Source organism: Schistocerca piceifrons, chromosome 2 (genome assembly GCF_021461385.2).
Source record: "Schistocerca piceifrons isolate TAMUIC-IGC-003096 chromosome 2, iqSchPice1.1, whole genome shotgun sequence".
In the NCBI taxonomy this organism is placed as follows: domain Eukaryota; kingdom Metazoa; phylum Arthropoda; class Insecta; order Orthoptera; family Acrididae; genus Schistocerca; species Schistocerca piceifrons.
The window spans coordinates 449,281,497-449,307,334 of NC_060139.1; the positions used below are offsets into that span (position 1 = coordinate 449,281,497).

The window sequence follows — 25,838 nt, forward strand, 5'->3', positions numbered from 1 at the left end:
AAAATACTTTTAAAACATGTTATTTCATCACATCACAGATAATACTGACGCAGGTTTGTCCCTAAAGCATGATGTAGGGCTGACACTAAAACCATGGCAAGAATGATTCCATACTGACTGTCATTTCAACTATTACAAATTTACAGTATGCATTGTTTAAGCTAAAGTTAATAGAATTTACATTTAAGATTTAGATGCTTGCACAAAACTAGTTACGAAATTTGGCTCAACAAATTATTGCAATGTTTCTCAAACACTTAGCATGTCAGAATATTATAATTCTCATTTCAAAGTTATGGTATGAAATATACTTTCATAATAATATCTTAATTATTTTTGTTAATTTATTTATGAATACTGTGTGATTTTAGTTTGTAAGATAAATTCTGTGTCTTCACAACTGGCTGCACCACTACTACAAACTCTTTTCTACATATGAGTTCCATAAATGATAAACTGCACTTTTGTTTAGAGTATTTTTGATATAATTTCAGTTTGTAGTCCAGTATCTTCATAAATTAATTACAATTATTCTTAGTTGGTTACAATTCATCTCAGGCTGACTTATTCTCATCAATAAGTAATCCAAAAATGTTATCATTTGGGCTCTTGCATCTACGTGATTTTGTTTTAACTCCACTTGCTATACTTTGTACATCACAAGAATAAATCTGATGTACACATTGCACCATGTATTCTTCTGTGTTTGCTCCAATCTCATTGGATTTCATTTCACATGTAGCAGAAGCCAGGCTGTGGTCAGTACAGTCAAGTACAATCATAGGTATACATTTTATGCTGTGCTACACACACATAGACTTAACGATAATGCGGGACAACAGCTTCAGCAGCACACTAACCTTTGACAGCACTGGCCAGCCAGTGGTCCAGCTAACTTGCAATGGCATGAGTAGTTGCAGTTCAGATGTAAAAGAGATGAGCAAAGAAACAATATAGTCTCAAATTTCATTTAATTTTTAAAAAGGATAAAATAATATTTGGCAAAACTCCAGCACTACTGTTTGCTTCTTAGGTGACCAGACAGAAAGCATAAAATGCTCTTGTTTTCACCTTACTTAGTATTCTAACTACAAACAAGAGTGATGAAAATTCCTAACTTAAACACAGAGTAATTTTTCTGTGCGAGTGACGTGTCATGCAAAACTGTACTGCAGGTATTTCACCATACTGTCAGATACTGTAGCCAATGAAGGTATTAATTGCAGTCAGTTGTCAGGCAATCTCTTAGCTGCATCCTTATCTGAATCCGAGAAATGCGTTTCAGTTCTAGAACTGTCATCTGCTATACTGATAACAAGTAGACCAACAACAGATTCCATGAAGCCACCCAAATACTGCATCTTCTCCTCTTCTTTTATGATGTGCTGTTCTATATTCTGCCAGTGTTCGGCAAGGCATGAGAAAAAGCTGTGTGCATTAGTTCCAGGACGTCTGTCAGCTTAACAGTCTTGTTATTTCTTGGGCCAAATTCCTTAACGTAGCAACAGATCAGTTCTGCTGGGTTCAAATTGTAATAGTACAGTGGCAAATGTAAAAAAGCAGCATTTCTATGGCTCAATGCTGTGAAAGTGAATTGTTTTCCATGTTTCTATGTCACTTATCTACATCTGTGGTATAAAACAATGAACATAGTACAAATACACTAGACTCTCACTAACCCAGCCATTCCTGGCACATATGGGTGCCGGATTAGTGGAAGTGCCAGATTATTGAGTGTCTGACATTTATTTTATTCATTTATTTTGCTTTTTATTTATTTTGAAAGCATAGGGTATATAGTGTACTGTACTTTATTAAACTGAAGGATACAATTTCAAAACATAGAGGATATACTTTATTAACTCCAAAAACACTATAATTTTCAAAGAAAGTTAGTCCTTGAGTGTACAATATACTGTACATAATTACACAGTCATATCACTCACTATGAAACATATCCCTAATTTTTAACTGTCGCAATGATGATACACGATGGTGGCATGCTTTATCATGCAACCGCTTTACAAGCATTACATTGGTACTGCATGTATCTGGTTGTTGCATAATTTACTCCAGGAGGACTTCAGCAGCTTCAGCACCAGCAGTGTGAGAAATCTTCATGCTCTCTCCTCCTGTATCCTCTCCATCATCACTTTCATCATTACTTTCTGGCATGCTTTTGATTATTTCTTCTTGTGTTAAAGTTTGGTCTGTATCACAGTTTTCCTCATTCAGCCACTTAGTAACATGTTCATCATTAATTTCTTCTCCCCCTGGGAGTGTGTGGAACATGTCAGTGTACAAAATAATTGATAACTCCAAATTGACTGGCTCATCGCTGTCACTCACTACAGGATTCAACTCAGCATCAATAGATGACCACAATTTTCTCTAGCTCTTCATTATGGTAATGTTTTCCACTTTATCCCATACTTCAGCTACTTGGGAAACAACATCACATATGTTAATTGCTTCAGCATAGTCTTGATTGAGTCATTTTCACTTTTGTTCAGCAAGGAGGCAAGAAGTGAATGTCAATAATGACATTTAATTGATTCCAAAATCCGTTGGCCCATGGGCTGAATTAGGGCTGTCACATTGAGTGGGAGAAAGAGTGCTTGTATATAATCAGACTTTAGAGAAACATCTGAAGGATGACTGAGAGCAATGTCAATTATAAGGATAGGTTTCAGTGGAAGCTATTTCTTCTTTAGCGCTTTTCTCACTGCTGGTACAAACGTTTCATGGAACCACCAAGAGAATATTTGTCTGTCCATCCATGCTTTCTTCTGAGCACAATACTGTACCGGTAGAATATTTATGTCAGTGTATTGAAAACAACGTGGATGTTGGGATTTTCTAACCACCATAAGTGCTAGTTTATGACTCCCATTTGCATTACAACATGCCATTAATGATGCATGCTGTTTCTGTTGCTTGTAACCATTAGCGTCCTTCTCATTGTTGGCAGCTAATGTTTTTGAAGGAAGCATCTGGTAAAAGAGTCCTGTTTCATCAGCATTATAGAAGGCATCAGCAGTTAAGTCTTCTTCCTCTATTATCTTTTGTATCCCGCTTACAAACTCATCAGCATCCTTATCATTAGCTGAGTGCCTTTCCCTAGTGACTGTCAGCCACCAAATGCCATGTCATTTTTTCCAGTTTGATAGCCAACCTTTGCTTGCAGCAAACAAGTTATTACCACCAAGTTGTTTGTTAAATGCAGCTGCTTTTTCCTTTATGATGGGCCACTGACTGGAATTCCTTTACTGCATGGTTGTATGAACCACGTATAAACAGCTACGTCCAGTTTCAGTCTCATTCTTTCACATAACCTTCCGTTTTCCCAGCTCACTATCCATTTGTGTTGAGTACTGTTAAATAACATCTTCTTTCTTTTTGATGTCATAAATAGTTGCTCATCCAACATTGGACTCAGCAGCATTGGCTTTGTCTGAAGAACCTCGATTTAACTTATCTAAAATTTCAAGTTTCTGCTTGAGGTCTAGCATAACGTGTTTCCTTTTAGAAGACATGATTACAAACTGTAAAGACAGCTACAATTTCAAACACAGTACATAATGCATTGTTTGAGTAAGCATTTTTGTGCATGATAATTCATGGTGTATGTGTTTTTGGATGTGCACCAGATTACTGAGAGGCTGGACTACTGAGGGCCAGATTAGCGAGAGTTTAGTGTAAAGAGTATTTGGTTTTTCAATTTTGCCTTCAGAAATTAAGCTGTTATGTTTTCTTAGTTTAAGCAACCTTTATTAACAGTCCTTCATAAAATACCGATGATTAAGAATTTATATTTGAAATCCAAACAGGAATTTTGTGTGCAGTATGTAATTAGAAAGAAGAAGACATTCATATTGATAAAAAATGATGATGAATTTTACAATTATGAGGTGTAGAGATTTCAAATTGAATGAGATTTGAACCACCGAATCATAAACTGCAGTATATTATCAATCTTTCATGCTACCAATACTGCTACACATTACCAGCTTTCATTGACACCATTTCATTTACATAACTTGCTGATAACTGACAATCTAGATTGAGAGGTGTAACTCAGATTTGTTGCATTTCCTCCCACTGAAATAGCATCTGGGTCCAATTTCCATATATCAGACGGATTTTGTTGACTTAACCAAATGAATAATGTAACTGAAACAGCCAAAATATCTTTAAAACATGTTTATTGTGCCACGACACACATAAAACGGACACTGAGTGTATGTCTAAAACATGATGTCTGACTGATGCTGAAACTGTGGCATGACTGATTTGATACTAACTCTGTTTGACTACTGCTATTGCAGCTTAGGGTAAAGTGGCCTGAAATGACATGCTAAGAAGTTAATTGTCTTTCATAGCTCATCAATTCCAATTAAAATTATATAAGTGCAAGTCTTACATTAACTGGGGTTTCTTGAGAAACATTTGCATAAGGAGTTCAATTTAAAATAATTAGCTTCACTACGAATTCACAATTTCAGAAATTTTGTCAGCATGTCATTTTGGGCTACCAGTACCTGGAGGAGCAAATTGACACACTTATTATCTTAGTAGAGTTATTTCTCTATTTTTTGCTATAAAATTGTTAGTGCCAGCATATATTAGAACATAAACATATATTATACTTTAATTAACTTTTAGAATTGTAATCCTAATAAATTAACAATATGCATTAGTAAAATATACCAAAATCTGTACCAAGTTATATCTGAGAACTTAGAATGTTAAAATTCACTTATAAAAAGTAGTATTTGTTCTTACTTTTTACTGTACCAATTTCTAACAGGATTTTTATAATCACATGCGCTGCATTTCAAAAATCGATAAGGCATGTGATGAATCAGTGCAAAAATGATGTATCCTTATGTCCCTTTGCTATCATCAACACAAGCATAATCTCTGGTCATAAACTTGAAACCTAACAAATATATAATCAAAATACTGCAACTGATTTAAAGATTTACCTTTATAAGATCTCCCACTGATAGTACATATTCCATGCAAATAATCAATACAGTGCAATTAAACATTTCCTAACAAAAATATTGGTTTCATTGGCTTTGAAAATGGTTTCCTATGTCTCACCTCACCAGATGGTAGCAGGCAAAGATAGTGGCTTGTGGACAAAGTTTAGCCACAATAAGCAGTCAAGTAAACCAAAAACTATGATATTGTCAGTCGCCATATATATATAAAGAGATACTATGCCATTTTGTCCTTCTCTATCACTTTGGGCCACAATTTAATGAAATCTACAATTATGATTTTTCCCTTTTCACAAAATGGTTATTGAATCTGGCTTAACAAATTATTGCAATGTTTCTGAAACATGTAGCATTATAATTCTAATTTTTCAAAATTATGTGACATTCATTCATAATAATGTCTTAATTTTTTTGTTAACTGCTTTAAAAACACAGTATAAGTTTAGTTCCTAACATAAATTCTGTCTTTACAGTTGGCTGCATGATAATTACTAGCACTTTCCTGCATATCAATTCCACAAATTATTCACTGGGATTTAGTTTACATTATTTATGACCTATTTCTAGTTTGTAGTGCAGTATCTTTACAAATTAATTACTATTTATTTTAATTGGCTACAGTTCATCTTTAGTTGACTTATTCTCATTGATACAGCAATCTGACAATGGTACCATTTGAGTTCTTCCATGTAAGTAATTTCATGTAAACTTTGCTTGGTAGTATGACATTCTTCAATATATTTGGAATTTTAGTGTTTGTTAAATGTTGCCCATTCTGTTACTTTACATCTAGGTGTGAGAAGAACAGTAAATTAGTGGTTTCAGTCTTACATCGAAAACAGGGTAAAAAAATACAGTTCATACATCTGCTGATGATAAATTTCTACTAAATAATTTGTCAGACAAGCACCATGTAAAAACAGATGTGCCTCATAATAATTGTATTGAATCCAATTCTACTCTTAATACATATCAATGACTTTCTAGACATTAACAATATTATGAAAAGGGACGATTGCTACTCCCCATATAGTGGAGATGTTGAATCACAGACAAGCACAACGAAAAGACTGCTAAACAAGTAAGCTTTTGGCCCTAAAGCTCTTCTGAATTAGACAACATACACACACACATTCACACAAACACAGCTCACACACAGTTGACCACTGTCTCTGGCTGCTGAAGCCATATGTAAGAGACTCCAGAAGAGGCAGATTGCTGCACAGAAGGAGTGAGCTATGAACAGGCCAGGGCACCAATAAGATTGCATTGCATGAAAAGGTATATAATTTGAGAACAGCAGAGGTAGAGCATAAGGAAGAATCTTTGGCATTTCAAGATTTGTTTCTCCACAGGGGCTGTTGCCTACAACACCCATGATGCAATACAGGATTCCTTTGAGGAATGGTGTACCAGAAGCGATACAGAATGCCATGATGCAGCTGATTGTAGAAGAATTTTACATCAGCAAAAAATCTACAGATAGTTCAAAGAAGTGCCAATTTTGCTGCAACTATCGGCACTTTAACAGTAAGATGATGCTTACCCCATTCTGAACATAATGGAAATAATTGATAATCTTGGGTAGCACTGATATGTCTTGATGGTGGATTTGAGAAGTGGGTACCATCAGTTGGAGGTGACTGTGGAAGACAGACCAACGATTGCATTTTCATTACCTTGGGGACATTATCAGTATAGAAGAATGAATTTTAGTTTGAAGAATGCATGAGCAACATTTCAGCGTTTGTTAGTTCGAGAGTTGAAGGGATTAAAACCTCATCATTATTCACTGTATTTAGACAACATAGTTGTTTGTTCAAGAGATGTACAAATACATCAGCAGTGACTAAAAGTCATAATCAAGAGGTTACAGGCTGCACATTTAACACTGAGTACCAAGAGGTGTCATTTTGCATTGGAAAAAGTGAATTACTTGGGACATGTTATTAGTAAGGTTGGCGTGAGGACCAATCTGAAACTGATACAGGCTGTGTGATATTTTCCAGCACCAGGGATGAACGAAGAATTACAGTCTTTCCTGGGGCTCATGAATTATTATAGGAAATTGAACTGTAAATGACCACCATAAAACTTTGGAAAAAAGCTAACTAGACCACCCAGTTGAAGAATAACCTTGGCAACCCAGGTTTCTCGGCTTCTACAGACACATCACACACTCTCCTCATTCGGGTTATGCTTTACTATACCGTGTCTTTCAGATGTTAGCCATTTATTTATGTCACTATACAGGGAGACTTTTTACACCATGTACAAACTCTAGGGATTGATCGATGATAGGACGTGGAACAATAAAGGTTTAATGACCTTATGTCCGGAAATGCATGGTTTTCAAGCTAGAGACCATTTATTCACTCATGCATTGTTCCAGAGACTCTAGGGTAATACACACTGTACCATGCAGCCACAGTTACAATATGTGTTGAAAATGGTTTCCATGTGCCTCAACGCATGCATGTACACTCCGTAACATGTTCAGTCTCACAAGTTCACATTGGCCAGGCTGCATCCAAACAATGCCAAAGCAAGTGTGAATTCACTGGTCCAGTGTCTCCACATCTGGAATGGGCTCTGCATACATGATACTCTTGAGACAGCCCCATAACCACAAATTGCACAGGTTGAGATCTGGTGAACTGGAAGGCCACGCAACTGGACCCCCTTGTTAAGTTCATCGAACAGGGAAGACATGATTGAGAAGCGTCTGGCTATTAACAGCAAAGTGAACTGGAGTACCAACATGTAGCAGCCACATAACCCTTTGAATCATTAAAGGCACTTCTTTCAGTAGGGGAGGCAAAGTCACCCGCAGAAAACACTGAGGGTTCCAGCCTTTAGGTGATGTGGAAGGAAGACTGGTCCCAAAATACAGTCGTCAATTATCCTGGCCACACATTCCAGCTGCACCAATGCTGATGATTCACTGTCATCATACTGTGGGGGTTCCACATAATATCCCACAGATTTCTATTATGAACATTGAAGATACCACTATGCATAAAGTTGGCTTCATCTGTGAGTAGGATGGATGACACAAATCATGGAATCATGGGTGCCTGGTGAAGAAACCAGTGACAAAACTGCTCCTGATGTGGAAAGTCTGTCACTAGTAGGCCCTGAACATGCTGTAAGCAATACACATAGTAACAATTGTCATGGACAATGTTCCACAGTCATCTGGCTTACCTTGTACTGGCTGGCCAACTGCCTGGTACTGATATGATGGTCACCTTCCACAATGTTAATTACATTTCCCTCCAAATACAGTGTATGAACATTTTGGGTATGTCCTTCATGATTTCCTGCTCCCTGAAATGGGCCTGTCTTAGGCAAAAGGTGAAACGCTGTTGCAAGTATTGAATGCTTGTCAGCAGTAATAGCTCTCCTGATACAACGTTGCTGCCCACCAGCCATTACCATTTGCCTTTCCATAAGCAAACACCATGTCAGCAAGCTCTTGATTCTAATATGGAACCACTGTGTACAAAATATCCACTACAAGGTGAGTCAGCAAGAGAAGTGAACTGGACACAACATTACCAGTTACTGTGGGAGGAGACAGCCCTAGGACATGACATATGAGGAAGAGTATCACCCTCTAGGAGGAAACCATCCATCTGTAACTGTGGCTGCATGGTACAGCCATATTAAACTGCTGTCCCTGTATCAAAGTATGACTGAATAAATGGTCTCTAGCATGGAAACCATGCATTTCCAGACATAAGTTCATTAGACCATTTTTGTTCCATATCCTCTTATTGATCAATCTCTAGAGTTTGTACATGGTGGAAAAAATCATACTTTATAATTGCAGGAATATGAGGGACAAAGATCATCAGCTTAACTATTGAACAAAAATCTTTAATTTTTCCATTACCACTAAATGAGAAAAAGGAATGAATGTACTTCTCAGTGGAACATTTCAATATCTCATTAATTTCCTAAGCATTGTAACAATACAAGTAAACTTCATGATGTTAATCTAATTGACAGTAGTTAGCTTTCCACTTGAAATGTCTTCCAATATTCTGAACAACTGTTCTTTATTGAAAGATGAGTAGTTAAAAATGTTACACCATCCCTAGAGGTGAAACTTCCTGGCAGATTAAAACTGTGTGCCCGACCGAGACTCGAACTCGGGACCTTTGCCTTTCACGGGCAAGTGCTTTACCATTCTGCATCCCTAGAGGTATTAATTTTGGATTTCAAAAATTGTAAAATGTTGACTGTTTACTAACAATGACAGAAATGCCCTTATATGTGATGGCACTACATTAAGTATGTACCAAGCACACATCCAAGGACTTCTATTTCCTAAATCATGAAAATTGTATTTCAGAAAAATAAAATTTTGAGAGAAAAGCAATAAGGAAAAAGAAAGATCTTAAAAAATTGGCGTTAATGCAATGTACGCAGTTCCACATTTGTTAATACGTACCTTTTGTTTATTAGAGGTCTTCTTAATGCCACGTGCAGAGGGCTGAGAGAGTTGAGAAGATGGTCCATGAGATAGCAAAGAAGATTGCTTTATGAGTACTTGTGGTGGTAGAAATTCTGGCATAGGAGTAGTTGGTTGAGAAGGTTGTACAGTTAATGCAGATAAAGGGCCTGATTGTGCAGGTGATACAGGGAGGTGCAGTGGTGGGGTAGGAGGAGGTGGTCTGCCAGATGGCAAAGGAGTTTCCTGAGCAACTATCTGTGATGGCAGTTCTCGTACAGCAGTAACTGGTTGAGAAGGTTGTACAGTTGATGGAGATAAAGGTCCTGGCTGTGCATGTGCTACAGAGGGAACCTGTGCGGGGGGTGGTGGAGATTGTTTACCAGATGGCACAGGAATTTGCTGCAGGAGTTTTTGTAATAGCAAATGTGGCACAAGACTAGCTGGATGAGAAGGTCGTACATTTGACAGGGATGAAGGGCCTGGTTGTGTAGGTGATTCAGGGGGGGACTGTGGTGGGGGTGGAGGAGGTCGTCTACCAGATAGCAAAGGAGTTTGGTGTGGGAGTATTTGTGATGACAGTTCTGGCACAGGACTAACTGGATGAGAAGGTTGTACAGTTGATGGAGCTAAAGGGCCTGGTTGTGCAGGTGATACAGGGAGCGGTTGTGGTGAGGTTGGAGGTGGTGGTCTACCAGATGGCAAAGGAGTGTGCTGTGGAACTATTTGTGATGGTAGTTGCGGTAGAGCAGTAGCTGGTTGAGAAGGTTGTACAGTTGATGGAGATAAAGGTCGTGGGTGTGCATGTGATACAGAGGGAACCTGTGGTGGGTGTGGCGGAGATTGTTTACCAGATGGCACAGGAATTTGCTGCAAGAGTTTTTGTAATAGCAAATGTGGCACAAGACTAGCTGGATGAGAAGGTTGTACATTTGACAAAGATGAAGGGCCTGGTTGTGTAGGTGATTCAGGGGGGGACTGTGGTGGGGGTGGAGGAGGTCGTCTACCAGATAGCAAAGGAGTTTGGTGTGGGAGTATTTGTGATGACAATTCTGGCACAGGACTAACTGGATGAGAAGGTTGTACAGTTGATGGAGATAAAGGGCCTGGTTGTGCAGGTGATACAGGGAGTGGTTGTGGTGAGGTTGGAGGTGGTGGTCTACCAGACGGCAAAGGAGTGTGCTGTGGAACCATTTGTGATGGTAGTTCCGGTAGAGCAGTAGCTGGTTGAGAAGGTTGTACAGTTGATGGAGATATAGGTCGTGGGTGTGCATGTGATACAGAGGGAACCTGTGGTGGGTGTGGCAGAGATTGTTTACCAGATGACACAGGAATTTGCTGCAGGAGTTTTTGTAATAGCAAATGTGGCACAAGACTAGCTGGATGAGAAGGTCGTACATTTGACAGAGATGAAGGGCCTGGTTGTGTAGGTGATCCAGGGGGGGACTGTGGTGAGGGTGGAGAAGGTTGTCTACCAGATAGCAAAGGAGTTTGGTGTGGGAATATTTGTGATGACAATTCTGGCACAGGACTAGCTGTATGAGAAAGTTGTACAGTTGATGGAGATGAAGGGCCTGATTGTGCAGGTGGTACGGCAGGAGAAGATATTGGGGTTGGTGAATGAGGTGGCTGTTCCTTATCTTCTTTCTGTTCTATCCTCTCTGTTTTATGCATACTGACCCCTGGAAAAAATTAATATAAACTCAAATAAGCTTTAAGGTAGTCCAAGGTGAAACATGTAATGTTATAATAAGAATGTACATGTAATTACAGCAATACTTCAGCAATAACTGTATACAAATCTACCAATATAATTTAAAATGAGTTTTTCTTTACTGTCTCTCAATATGTGGCACATCTTATTTCAGCAAACTTTTCCTTCTTAGACAAGTGTATGAGTAAAAAAGGAGCACACAACATAGGAAAGAAAAATTAGATCAAGAAAGTTATTCTCATATAACAGGAGAAATAATCGGTATGGGAAATTTTGAGGACAGTTATTCATTATTCCTACAGCTTCCACTAATGTATTAATTATTCATGTTAAACTAAGGTATTATTCAATGATTCCTCCGTTGGGTGTTACAAATATATATATAATAACTAATGAACAATTGTGAGCAAACACACATTTATTTTTTATGATTACAGGCTCTTTGTTATTACTATGCTGAGGCAAATGTTTATAATCAATGAGAACATGTAACAGCTTCAAAAATTGTTAAAAACAATACATAATCAAACACTGGAAAATCCAGGATGGAATGTAATAATATTATAGTATGAAAAGGAAATATGCTACTCATTATATAGCGGAAATACTGAGTCGCAGATATTCACAACAAAAAGACTGTCACAAATAAGCTTCTGGCTAGTAAGGTCTTCGTCAAAAATAGACGACACACACACACACACACACACACACACACACACACACACACACACACACACACACACACATGCACACAATGCAACCCACACACATGACTGCAGTCTCTGGCAACTGAAGTCACACTGATTGGGGTTCAGTTGCCGGAGATTGTAGTCATGTGTGTGTGAGTTGCATTTGCATGCGTGTGTGTATGTGTGTGTATATGCCGCCTATTTCTGATGAAGGCCTTACTGGCCGAAAGATTATTTGTGACAGTCTTTTCTTGTGCCTCTCTGGGACTCAGCATCTCTGATAAAAACAATACCTATTATACAAATAGAGAGAGTAGGTCAATGGAAGCAATAAAAAAGGTAAATAAGTAAATGTTAGTGTTCAGTTTTATAAAAGTAAAGGGCACTAAAGAGTTAATACTGTGACATTTTAGAATGTGTGCTTTTCTGAACGATGAATATAATAATAGTCATCAGTCACAGTATCTCAAAGAATCACTTCTCAATTGTGGGCACTCATAACCAATGAGAAGTATTTTAACACAATCAGGGCAAGGTCTGGAATAAGCTTACATGGTGTAGCATCTACTATCTATCAAAAGAAAAATTCACTAGGGAAAATATTTTGACCAGTACTGACAGCAATTACTATATAATCAAAAAATATTATGAATATATAAGGATAAGTAAATGTTACTAAATGCCTTCTCTGAAAACTACCTATAACACATAGTTCAGAACTTCACTCAAGATGGAAATATATTGTATCTAATGGCAACAAACAGACTTGACGATACTAAGGAAGTTCTCATCAAAACTGGTTTCAGTGACTATGAGGCAGTAATAACAACAGTGAACACCAAAATACAAAGGCCAACTAAAACAAGCAGAAAGATTTACAGGTTCAGCAAACTGGACAGAGCAGCAGTAGTGTCATATCTCAATGAGGAACTTGAAACTTCTAGCTTATGACAGGAACATGTAGAGGAACTATGGCTCAAGTTTGCACTGGACAGACATATGGGAAACGGGAATACGGATAACTGTATACGCAACAAACTGTTCCCATAAATGTCTTTTCAGCACAAAGAAAGATACACATGTACACTGTACAAGGTACAAAGGCTGACTGTTACACTAACATGGCGGCTTGTCAGAGCAGTTAGAGTTCAAAGATCATGCTTTACGTGGTCGATGTGACCTATTGACGCCACATAGCCCCTCTCCCCCTCCCCCCCCCCCCCCCCCACCCCTCGCAGTACGGAGTACGGCCTTTGAGGACTGAGGGGAGGTCGTATGGGTGTCAGTGTCGGAGGGAGTAGTGCGAGGCAGCAGGCGCATGACTGGAAGCTCCATCTCAGTCAGGGCAGTGTGCAAGGGTGTGGTGATGGGCTGCAGGTCCACATCATAATCAGACAGCCAGCGGGGCCGGATGATGCGTCGGCTGGCCTGTGAGTAGAGGTGTGGGGAGGGGTGTGTCATGCGAGCGTGCCTGCCCCTAATGCAGATCGAGCCGTCCGAGGAGATGAACACACAAACTATTGACGGATCGCACTCTTGGGAGATGGACAGGATATGCACTGTCTTGACATCTAGTTCCTCATTGAGTGTCAAGTCTGCAGTGTCTGTAAGGAGCATGAGCACAAGGTCATCGAAAGAGACAATCAGCATGTCGTCGATGTGGTTAGTTGCTACATTGTAGCACAAATTGAAAGACAGGGAGCCAGTTTCTCCAGTAGATGAAACGTCATCAAAACTAGCATGTGGGGTTGATGACATGCTTGGGAAACCCACGAACTGTGGTGATGAATCATCAGAAGGAGAAGACCCTACAATGGGATGAGCTAATTAATTATCAGGCTCCGGAATGGAAAATTTGTCCAGATGATCTGACTGGGATGGTACAGGGGCATTGGAGTCCACAAAAGCAGGCTTGAGCCTGTTTACCAAAACGGTCTGCGGTCAATCTTTAACCATAATGTTGAACGTCGTCTCACCCCTCCGGAGTACTTCAAAGGGGTCAAGGTATGGGGGTTGCAGGGGTTGTCTAGTGGAATTGTCCCTGAGCATAATGTGGGAGCATGTGTTGAGGGCGGTTGGCACGTAAGTGTGTGGCAGGGAATGACTGACAGGCAGGTGTAGCCATGCATGTCTATAGTGGGTGCGCATTCTACTAATAAAGTCTGGGGAGGTGGGGAAATCTTCGGGTGCTTGAGGCAGGATAAGTTTCCCAGGTAGAACCGGGTTCTTGCCAAAAACGAATTTAGAGATGGTTCCCTGTAAGTCAGGTTTAAAGGTCGAATGGAGACCAAGTGGCACCAAAGGAAGCACCTCAGACCAGAGGCATTCATGGCACCTGAGAGCTGTTTTAAGGGTGCGGTGCCATCTTTCCACTAAACTGTTCCTTTGCAGGTGGTAGGCTGTTGTATGAATTTTTTTAATACCGCAAAGGTTACATAGAATCATGAAAAGTGTAGACTCGAACTGTCGACCCTGGTCGGTGGTGATGGTGGATGGGCAACCGAATCTAGCGATCCATGATGAGACGAATCCGTTGGCCACGGTTTCTGCTGTGATGTTGGGTAAAGGAAAAGCTTCCACCCAATGAGACACGCGGTCGATTGTGGAGAGGATATATCTGTGGCCCTCTGATGGTGGCAGAGGACCGATAAGTTTGATATGTACATGACGAAAACGTCGTTGTGGAATGTCAAACTTGCCAAGGGGGGGGGGGGGGGGGGGGGAGAGGTGTGGCATCCAATGGCAGGAAATGCAGCTGTGTGCCCAGGTTTCACAGTCCTGCTTAACATTTTTCCAAACAAAATGCTCAGTGACGAGGCATGTGGTGGCGTGGATGCCAGGGTGGGTGAGGTTATGCAAGGTATCGAAGGCTTGTCGGCGCAACGTGGGATGTAGCAACAGCCGTATAGTGCCAGTATAAGAGTCGCACCACACTTTGTCCGAAACGCTGGGGAACTTGGCTTTGGTAAACACAAGTGATGTCTGAGGATCCATGAGGAGAGCTTGAGATTCCTTGTCAGAGGCCTGGAGAGCGGCGAGGTTGGATAAATCGACGATGCATGAGACACTATTAATCTGCATAAAGAAATCACCAGGGATATTTTCCATGCCTTTGATGTAGCGTACGTCCATAGTAAATTGAGAGACCAGGTCTAAGTGGCGGAAACACTGAGGGTGTGGGTCCTCAGGAGAGTTGCAGAAGGCGTCCGCCAGTGGTTTGTGGTCAGTAAGGATGAAGAAAGAACAGCCCTTGATGTCAGGGTGAAAGTGTCTGATGGCTTCATAGACCACCAGAAGTTCTCTGCCAAATGCAGAATATTTCTTCTGTGCTGTAGACAGTTTTTTAGAGAAGAAATGAAGGGCTGAAACTATGTCACCTTTGTGTTGCTGTAATACTGCCCTGACCGCAATGTCGCTGGCATCCATAGTGATGAACAACTCGGAAGATGGTTTGGGGTGGGTGAGTACGATGGCGTGAGCTAACACTGTCTTTAGAGCTCTGAAGGCCTCTAGCATAGGTTCAGTCCAATGGACTGGCTTAAGGCCCGAAGTCTGTTTGCCAGACAGTGAGCCTGTCAGAGGGGCCAGCATGGCGGCGGCAGAAGGTAGATGACAGCGGTAGTAATTTACAGTACCCAGGAAATGTTGGAGTTCTCTGTACATAGCCGTGGGTGGCAATGATGTGATAGCCTGCACGCGGGATTTGGGAGGCTGTATTCCATCTGTGGAGATGGTGTAACCCAAAAATGTCACAGAAGAGTGGTGCAATTGGAACTTATCATTGTTGACCTTGACATCATTGGAGTTCAAGCTCTGGAGGACCTGAGATAAATGATCTTCGTGGTCCTCAGTCAACTTGCTGAAAATGAGGATGTCATCCAGGTATGCAAAGCAGAACTCGAACTGTCGTAAGATTGAGTCAATGAAATGTTGACATGTTTGCACCGCATTCTTTAAGCCGAATGGCTTGAAATTGTATTGGAACAAACCGAACAGCATAATGATAGCAGTCTGTGGAATGTCTTCCGGTGCTACAGGAATCTGGTGATATGATCACCACACATTCGAAAAGAACCATCGTATTTGGTGACGAGGTGCATCAGTGAAGACCAATTTCTGTCCAATGGCTGTAGAATGCCTGCCTCCAGAAGTTCGTTAATTTGCTGCCAAGCCACACACAACTTAATGGGGTTGATGCATTTAACCTTGTGCCTAATAGGAGGGCTGGCAGTGGTAATTATCTTGTGTGTCATTCCATCAGTGGTGGAAGAGACTGAGAACTGCACATGAGGCTGAGTAACATCCTGACATGAAGTGTTGGGACGAGTGGGGTGCGATGAGGTATAGCCATTAGCGTGGGTGGGAAAAGGCAGCATGAAAGTCACATGCCTATTACGTGAGCACGGCGTGTGCTTGTTTGGAGAGGTTGGCTGCACGTGCAACACACAGCATATCGGGGTGCGCACCGACTGCCTGTTGTTAGCTTTGCCTTGAGTAACCAGTGCGGGTGAGAGAGGCGTTGGCAACGCGCGGGGAACGGCGATGGCTGCCGAATCACGTGGTTGGCACGCGAGGGAGGGGAAATGTTAACCAACATGTGGGGCGGCTGCCTGTGCGGTGGGTGTGTTCACATCGCACACATGACTGTCATTAGAAGCACTGTTTGAAACACATGGCACTGCATGTGTTTATTACTGGACTGAAAATTTCTTTGTATGGAGGATGTAGCTATAGTTATCTTAGATCAAGAATCATTGACAGATGTAGGAATAACTTCAGGTATACTTAGGGAAGTATGCTGGATCTCTTACTGTTCATGATCTTGTAGACAACAATAACAGTAATATTCTTCTGGGTTTGTGACTGCACTGTCAACTATAAAATTATGATGTTTCAGTGACTATTGCAAGATGCCTTCCTCAGGGTGCATTTCCCTAAACACCCTGAGTAAGGCTTCTTGCAATAGTCACCAAAACGTCAGAATATTATAGTTGACAATGCAGTCAGAAACCCAGAAGAATTTTATTGACTGTGACAATGGCCGCGGAAATCTCCGTTTACAACAATAATAGTAATCTCACCCTTTTTGCAGATGATGCAATTATTTACAGTGAAGTACAGCCTGAACAAACCTGTACTAATACTCAGTCAGATCTTCATAAGACTTCAAAGTTCTGTAAAGATTGGCAACTTGCTTTGAATGTTCAGAAATGTAAAATTGTGCACTTCACAAAATGAAAAAAAAACATAGTATCCTATTAACATTATATCGGTGAGTCACAGTTGGAATTCGTGAACCCATACAAATACCTGGGTGTAACACTTAGTAGGGATACAAAACAGAATAATCACATAGGCTCAGTCATGGGTAAAACAGGTGGTAGACTTCAGTTTATTGCTAGAATACTAGGGAAATGCAATTGATCCACAAAGGAGATTACTTAAAAATCACTCGTATGACCCATCCCATAATATTGCTCAATTGTGTGGGACCCATACCAAATAGGACTAGAAGGGGATATTGAATGTATACAGAGAAGGACAAGAACAAATGGCCACAGGTTTGTTTGACCTATGAGAGAGTGTCACAAGGATGCTCAAAGAATTGAACCAGTTGACTGTTGAAGATAGATGGAAACTATCCCATGAAGTCTACTACCCAAGTTTCAAGAACTGGCTTTAAGTGATGACTCTAGGAATACACTAACAACCCCCTACATATTGCTGTCATAGGGACTGTTAGGATAATATTATATTAATTACAGTGCACATAGAGGCATTTAAACAATCATTCTTCCCACAATCCACACATGAATGGAACAGGAAAAAACCATAATAACTGGTGCACTGGGATGTACTCTCTGTCACACACTTCATAGTGATTCACAGAGTGTATACATAGATAAGTTTTTAATTCAGTTTTGTACACATAGTATATATCCACATGAGTGCTAAAAGTAATTAATTAAACTTCGGTTACACAATAAATCTGTCTAATCTAAAGGCCTAAATTCAACTAAATATCTAGGAATTACAATTACAAACAACTTAAACTGGAAGGAACACATAGAAAATGTTGTGAGGAAGGCTAACCAAAGACTGTGTTTTATTGGCAGGACACTTAGAAACTGTAACATATCTACTAAGGAGACTGCTTACACTAGACTTGTCCATCCTCTTTGAGGATACTGCTGTGTGGTGTGGGATCCTTACCAGACAGGACTGACAGAGTACATCAATAAAGTTCAAAGAAGGAAAGCACATTTTGTATTATTGCAAAATACAGGAGAGAGTGTCACTGAAATGATACAGGTCTTGAGTTGGATATCATTAAAAGAAAGTTGTTTTTCATTGTGATGGAATCTTCTCACAAAATTACAATCGCTAACTTTCTCCTCCAAATGCAAAAATATTTTGTTGACATTGACCTACATAGGGAAAAATGATCACCACGATAAAATAAGGGACATCAGAGCTCGTATGGAGAGATACAGCTGTTTGTTCTTTCTGTGCGCTATACAAGATTGGAATAATAGAGAATTGTGAAGGTGGTTTGATGAACCCTCTGCCAGGCACTTAAACGGGATTTGAAGAGTATTCATGCAAATGCAGTTGTAGATGTAGATTTGCAGATATTTTATATAAGATACTAGGTACTTTGCAATTACAAGGTGACAGATGGCCACTACCTACCTTCAGGTGGAGAAATTCCAGTACTCTCATCACTTTGTGGTGTACTACCATTTTGTTTCTGATTTTCAGCTACTGTTGCTGTCATCTCTTCAGGTGCTGTGGAAATACTCTACAAAATTAGAAAAAAGGAATATTTTCAAAATAATAACAAATATCTGAATGAAAAACTGCAGAACTGGAATGCCAACGGGGCAGCATACTGCACAGGATGACTCAAAAGTAACTACACACACTTCATGGGTTTAATGTATTCATCAAAGTAAGACTAATATGTTAAATAAAATTTTGTCTGGAACTGTTTTATTTCTGATCTTTGATAGATAATGTCATCTATGGCAGGCATTACATCATGAGCATTGAGAACATGCTGGAAATGGTAGATGAAAATCTGACCAGACATCCCAACTGTGTAAGTGCCACTGAAGGGGTTCCTCAATCAACTGTATGGCACCTGCTACAGATGTATCAATTCCACCCATTTCATCTGCAGAAAGTACAAGAACTGACTCCTGTAGATTACCCAAGATGTCAGAATTTCTGTCAGCAGTTACTTGAGTGCCATGCTACTGATCCACTGTTCACTCATGGTGTACTGATTGTGGATGAGAGCCTCTTTACTCATGCGGGTATTGTGAACACTTATAACACACACGTTTGTGGATGTATGAGAATCCTTGCATAACAACTGTAAGAGGACATCAACTCTATTTTGCGATGAACATTTGCTGTGGCATAGTGGATAACAGGTTGCTGGTACTGCATGTTATTCCATAGCACCTGACTGTAAAAGTGTATCAACAGTTTTTGGAACATGATCTGCTTCTTGATGTCCCACTCACTACAGAACCAACTTATGGTTTATGCATGACAGCTCCCCTGCATGTTTCAGTCAGGAAGCAAGAGAGTATCTCAATGTTGCCTTACCCTGATAAGTGAATAGGTTGTGCAGGACCAGTTACTTGGCCCATCAGATCTCATGATCTTAGCCCCCTTGATGCCCACCTTTGGGACCAAATCAACTGAGAACATAGCACAACTACAGCAGTAAACTGCAGATGGCAGTGCAACTGTGCAGAATGAAATGAATGGAGTCTGTAACATTTTGGGAGTAATAAGACGTTGAGCATGTCGCTGTCTTCAACTACATGGACATCATTTTCAACATGTTTTGTGGTAAATATACAGTACATAATTGTGTTGAATTTCAGATCCCTTTCTGTCATTGTTTTCTGATAAGTATTAATGTAGTGTTCTTTGCGAGCCATATTCTGCTGCATATCTTGGAAATAAAGCAATTTCAAGCAAAACTTTATTTAACATTTTACTCTTATTTTGATGCACACATTACAGCCACGAAGTGCATGTAGTACTTTTGAATCACCCTACTCATAATAGGGAAACAAAAATCAGACTTAGTTCCAGAACAGAGATAACATTTAAGTAACTCAACAATAATTTATACAATAGTTCTTATATAAATATACACAAATTAATGAAAATTCCTATAATTTTGTGAGGTTTTTGACCACACTGATGTTGAATTCGTATCTTTATAAATGAAATCCATTCCGTTCTGCATTTTTAACAGACACAGTGAGGATGATTATTTAAAACAAATGTTATACAGAAAACTTTCACACATTTTAAAATACTTCAACAGAAGAATGGCAAATAAAATGACACAAACCTGACTTCTGTATACTCATAGACATCCTCACTTCATTTCACACACACACACACACACACACACACACACACACACACACACACACACACACGTACACAGCACCACCAACAATAACAACAACAAAACTCAAAAGCGGAGTCTAAAATATAAATACTGATATATTTTCCCCCTCTCCTCCCATTGTCACTAGAATGTGAAAATTATTGTGTGTAATGCACAAGTAAAACAGCAAGAAAGTATGATTAATAGATAAATTACTGGGCACACGACCAGGCTGTAGGTGAAATGAGACTTGTAACAATTAACCTCTCACGGCATTCCATCCACAAATGACAAAAGATTTAAGTGTAAGCCACTGAGTCAAAATAATCCCATTTCTTTTCATTTCACCATTATTTTCATCCAAACAGAGTTTTTTTACTCTTCAAAGCTTATTTGTTCAGCTAACATAATTACTTCAGAGTTGGTGTGTAAAACTGTTTTATTTGTTTTATGTTCCCTTCAGATTTGAATTTACTGACAGAAAACAGTTTTAATCTTTTAATTCAATAAATGCCTTTTATAATAATACTTTCCAGTTTCACTGGTCTAAACATTGCTCTTCTTTTGTAGCATCTCTTGAAATTGAAAGGCTAGAATAACTCCATACCAAACTGACAACGTCATCTTGCGACTGAAGGAGCTTGGTGCATTTACACACTACTTCCAATAATAGTTTCTCTACATTTCTCAGCTAACTTCCTTGAAATTTTAATATTTTTGGGCTGGCTATAGTGCATGGACAGAGTTACATGAAGCCAAATTAAAATTAGACCAAAATGTCTTTTTGAATTTCATGAAAATGTAATATAAACAGTGAAGAAAGTATTGGAAAACTATCCTAAATGAATCATGCACTGCCTAAAACATTGCTCGAATGAAAGATAGCCTGCAGACAATAAGAAAAAATCGCAATGCCAATTACCTTTTCAAGGAGGAATTGAATGATATTTATGTCAGAACATTATCTGTTGAGTAGGAAGTAATGCTTCCAAAACATTCTAATCATGTTTGGTTCTACCACTGGTGTGTGAATCAAGAGGTGTTGGCACAGCTGGAACCTGTACTCACTCATTTCTCCATATGGGGGTCTGGTTTATTGATCTAGGTTGTGTGAATGCAAAGAACACATGCCGATTATACACCACACTATTCCCATTAGTATGTTTGGTGCTCAATGTGAATTTTATGGGAAATTTTTACTTTCCCTACCCTGTAAATAAGTTGCAAATAAATATCAGCAGATTACCTTAACAGTATTTTATATGCTGACTATAATTTTGTGATCTTATTCAATTATCATCTTTTTCTATGTGATTTTGATAATGTGACCAACAAGGACCATCTTCAGCATCATTCATTTCTTATATTTCTTTTTGTATTCAGCTGAAACTTTTTCATTCTCTTTCAGGGGATTTCTTCATTCTCTTTCAGGGGATTCCTTGTGTTCTTTGGAATCCAGCTTTCATCCGTATTGCAGCCCTGTTTGTGGCATATAGTATCCAACAATAGTAATATCACATATATAAGTAGCTAAATTACACAAACTTTTCTGTAAACAGAGCTTACTATTCCACAGATGTGTGCCCAGAAACAGATTATCTGTCTATATGAGCAGTGTAATGTAACAGGCCACATTTATCAAATGAAGAATACAATACACAAAATTACTAAAAATTGCTGTACACTAGTAACCTATATTTCCATTTTTTGTAAGCATGAACTGTACAAGTGACGGAGTTGAGCTAGGATCAGCATTTGGGATTTGCACTCTGACAGTATTCATTTGAGTTTTCAGATTATGCAAATGAGTAATCTATCCATGGAAGAAGGTTTGGGGAGCTGAGTAGTGAATAATAACTCAAAATATGAAAAATGTGAATTCACTGTTGTGGACAATATTGTTTGCTGCTTCATGGAAACTTAAAAGTACAAGGACTCAAATTTAATTAATCGTTCCATTCTGTGTTCAATGAGATGACAACTTTTGTCAAAAAGATTGTGTGTGAAATTTATTTTTTACTGTGAAACTAAAATCGTATGAAAATTATGAACTCATAAATTAAAAGTGAACCACATTTTGAATTCATTTTTGGAAGAGAATACAGTGTTTGATCAAGTGCTGAAGAAGTGTAAAATTTGTTAATAGAATTAAAAATAAAACAAATGACAAATCTTCAAATTCAAACAAGAATTAAAAAGTGAACTGAGTTACAAGTTAACAAATAAGGTCAATGTATCAAATAAAAGTTGATATCAGATAGTGGAATCAAATAAGAAAACTGATGGGTCAAAATAGAAGTAGGTAGAGACAAATGACAAAATTTCACAAGTAACCAGTGAACTAAAAATAACCTTAAGAATGATAGCATCCAACATGCAAAAACTACATCACATATCCACATGTTACAGTATACCATCAAATCATGCAGAAATACTCAAATGCATTTTCAGAACCTGATTTCAAAGTTTAAAAAGTACTATAACTAATGTTGAAAGTATTGATGTAATTAATGCACTTAAGACTGATGATGATATAATCAATGTGATGATTGTGTAGAAGTTGATGTTATGAGCAGAGGAGAGCACATAATTTTATCTTTGTCACACCCATCTATACACAAGTAGAAAACAACTATGGCAAAGGAAGTTTGGGATATCCTGGAAAAATCTGCTTGCTGGTAAGAATAAAACTGCGTATATGAATCTCTGGGATGTTCCAACTTTTAAGGAAATGTTCGGAATTTTGTAATTGTTGTATATGCACTCAACAAGCTGTAGAGCTTGGGCAGACCAGATTATGATGGACTAATGGCACTCATTATTCTGAAAGACTTATCAAAAGTTTGCCTACCTAATCAGATGGGTATAGAGCCCAGTAAATGATGAAAATTGCACTGAAAAAGTTGCTAAGTAGAAGTATGGAAGAATACCTCAAGCTGGACTAAGGTGGCAGTGATAGTGTTTATTCACAATACATTTTAAGAAATCACAGCAGGATTTTACCAAAGACAAAGAAGAAAAGAGGAAAATAAGATGCTTCATTTGCTGGACATGTGATCACTTCATGTTCAACTCGCCCCAGAGGCAAGAATCATGAAAGAAAGATTCAGAGTGAGCAGACAAGTCACTGTTTTTTGTACTTGGTGTCAGATTCAACCAGAATGAGTGGACCATTGATCTGAGAGCACGGTCATACATAATTTCAAAAAAGGGGTGGGTTCAAGATTTTGTACAAGAAAATTGCAAGCAAGAAATACTGAGGCATGCTGATAATGTTGAATTAGTAAGTAAAGTGAAAGTAAAAGTTATTGTTAAGGTTCAAGGTACAATGGAAATGTTATTCTTGTCCCCAACCTAGCCACTAAGTTGTTGTCAGTTTCTGCTTTGGTTAAGAAAGGCATAAACGTTGTTTTGAATAAGATATAATAGAGTCAACTGGAATTTATAAATTTAAAAAAGTATTGAACTTGTATCAGCTGAGCATGCTCTAGATGCTATAAAAATTAATAACATGAAAGACTTGCAGCATCATAGATGAGGTAATGTTAGAGTTGACACTGCACTTTAGTTATGTTTAAAGAATGGAAACATAAAGTTGGAGTGTTGTGATTCTGAAGATGCTGAGAAGTATGATATCTACATTTACAAATTCCTAAGCTGGAGGGCAATGTACATCTGAGGTGCTTGGCTTGAAGTATATTGATGTATGTTGCCCCATGGACTAAATTTCACTAGGTATGGCTAAGTACATCATGTACTACTGGATGATTATTCCAGAATGATATTCTGTTATTTTCTCATGACTAAAAATCAAACAGACTTTTTTTCTGGGCTTTAAATTTGGGCAAGAAATAAGATTGGTGCAGGAAACAAAGCTGTGAATCAGACAACGACAGTGAAATTTGTAAACCATAAGCTTGATTCTTTTTTGGAATGAATGGAACTGAGTAAAGCACATTAGCCCTTTGTGCTAGTGCAGAACAGAGTGGTTTAGTGGAAATGACCAACAGATCAATATGTGGGATGGCACAGTGCATGTTACTTGATTCTGGTCTACTTAAGCAATATTTGGCAGGGGCGTGCAATACAGCTGCTTACATAAAAATATCATGTTCCTCACAGAGTGCTTAGTTATAAAACTTCACAGGAGCTATGGAAGGGCAAAGTTACTTCTCTGAACCATTTAAAAGTGATTGATTTTTGAGCCCTTCCAAATACTAGACCAGAACAGAACTAAGTGAATGCCAATGCTAAGGAATTTGTTTTGTAAGTTACGGTGAAATGACTAAAGGTTACAGACTAATTGATGCACAAAATCCAAAGAAAATCATAAAAGGTAGAATGTTTTTTTTGGAGAATGTTTGCAGGACTGACAGTATTAGCTGTATGCGATGATGATGTTTGGTTTGTGGAGAACTCAACTGAGCAGTCATCGGCGCCTGCTAACTGTAAGCGGAGATTACTCTATGTACTTGATGACTGATGTGAACAGCAGGATGAATGGGATGATTCAGAGGAAGTAGTGGAAGTCACCAGTGCTGTGAGTGACAGTGCAGACACTGATAAAGACCCAGACTATGTCCTGCATGTTCAGTTAGGGTAGAATAAAGGAGACTGAGAAGCTGCAAATGGACCTGTTACTCCAGAAGATGACTGGTCAGCCAGAAGATAGGGCTATATACCCAAAGAGTATCCAGATTAATTCATCCATATGGCAAAATGCTATTTTTCCAGTTTAGGAGAAGATCCTGTAAAGCAGGAGAATGCTGTGTCAATGATGGACATAGAAGGCTGGATAAAGGCCATGGAAGAGGAAATAAAGTTTCCAGGCCAACAGTTTTTGAGAAATTGTGGAAGCACCAAAGAGTAAAAGTGCTGTAGGTAACAAGTACACACATCAAAAAAAGTTTTGCATCACCTCGGTTATGAGAGTTCTGTAATCTGTACAGAAAATTGGAATAAAGATGAACATATACATCATTTCTGCCCTCTTTATTGCTCATGTAAACCACACATTGCATGTTGTACCTCTATACAGCGAGACCTTCAGAGGTGGTGGTCCAGATAGCTGTACACACCAGTAGCTTTATTACCCAGCAGCATGTCCTCTTGCACTGATGCATGCCTGTATTTGTTGTGGCATACTATCCACAAGTTCATCAAGGCACTGTTAGTCCAGATTGACCTACTCCTTAATGGCCAACTTGGCATAGATTCCTCAGAGTGGTCGGTGGGTCACATAGTCCATAAACAGCCCTTTTCAATCTGTCCCAGGCAAGTTCAATTGGGTTCATGTCTGGAGAACATGCTGGCTGCTCTAGTCAAGTGATGTCATTATCTTGAAGGAAGTCATTCACAAGATGTGCTTGATGGGTCCATGAATTGTCGTGATTGTCATGCGTGAAGATGAATGCACCCCCCCCTCCCAATATGCTGCCGATATGGCTCCACTATCGGTCAGAGGATGGCGTTCACGTATCTTACAGCTGTTATGGTATCTTCAATGACCACCAGTGGCATACATTGGCCCCACATAATGCTACCC

At 39.1% G+C, this 25,838-nt stretch overlaps 1 protein-coding gene across 1 annotated transcript in view; it reads right to left on the minus strand.

Annotated features, from left to right (window-relative positions):
* Positions 1 to 18,649, minus strand: part of LOC124775469 (extensin-like) — a 98,270-nt gene extending 79,621 nt beyond the window's left edge. The window contains exons 1-2 of the mRNA XM_047250301.1: positions 18,565 to 18,649; positions 9,469 to 11,150 (exon numbers count right to left, since the gene is read on the minus strand). Of these exons, the coding sequence (XP_047106257.1) occupies positions 9,469 to 11,150; positions 18,565 to 18,649 (1,767 nt within the window). The remainder of the gene's footprint in view (positions 1 to 9,468; positions 11,151 to 18,564) is intronic.
* Between the last annotated feature and the right edge of the window lie 7,189 nt (positions 18,650 to 25,838).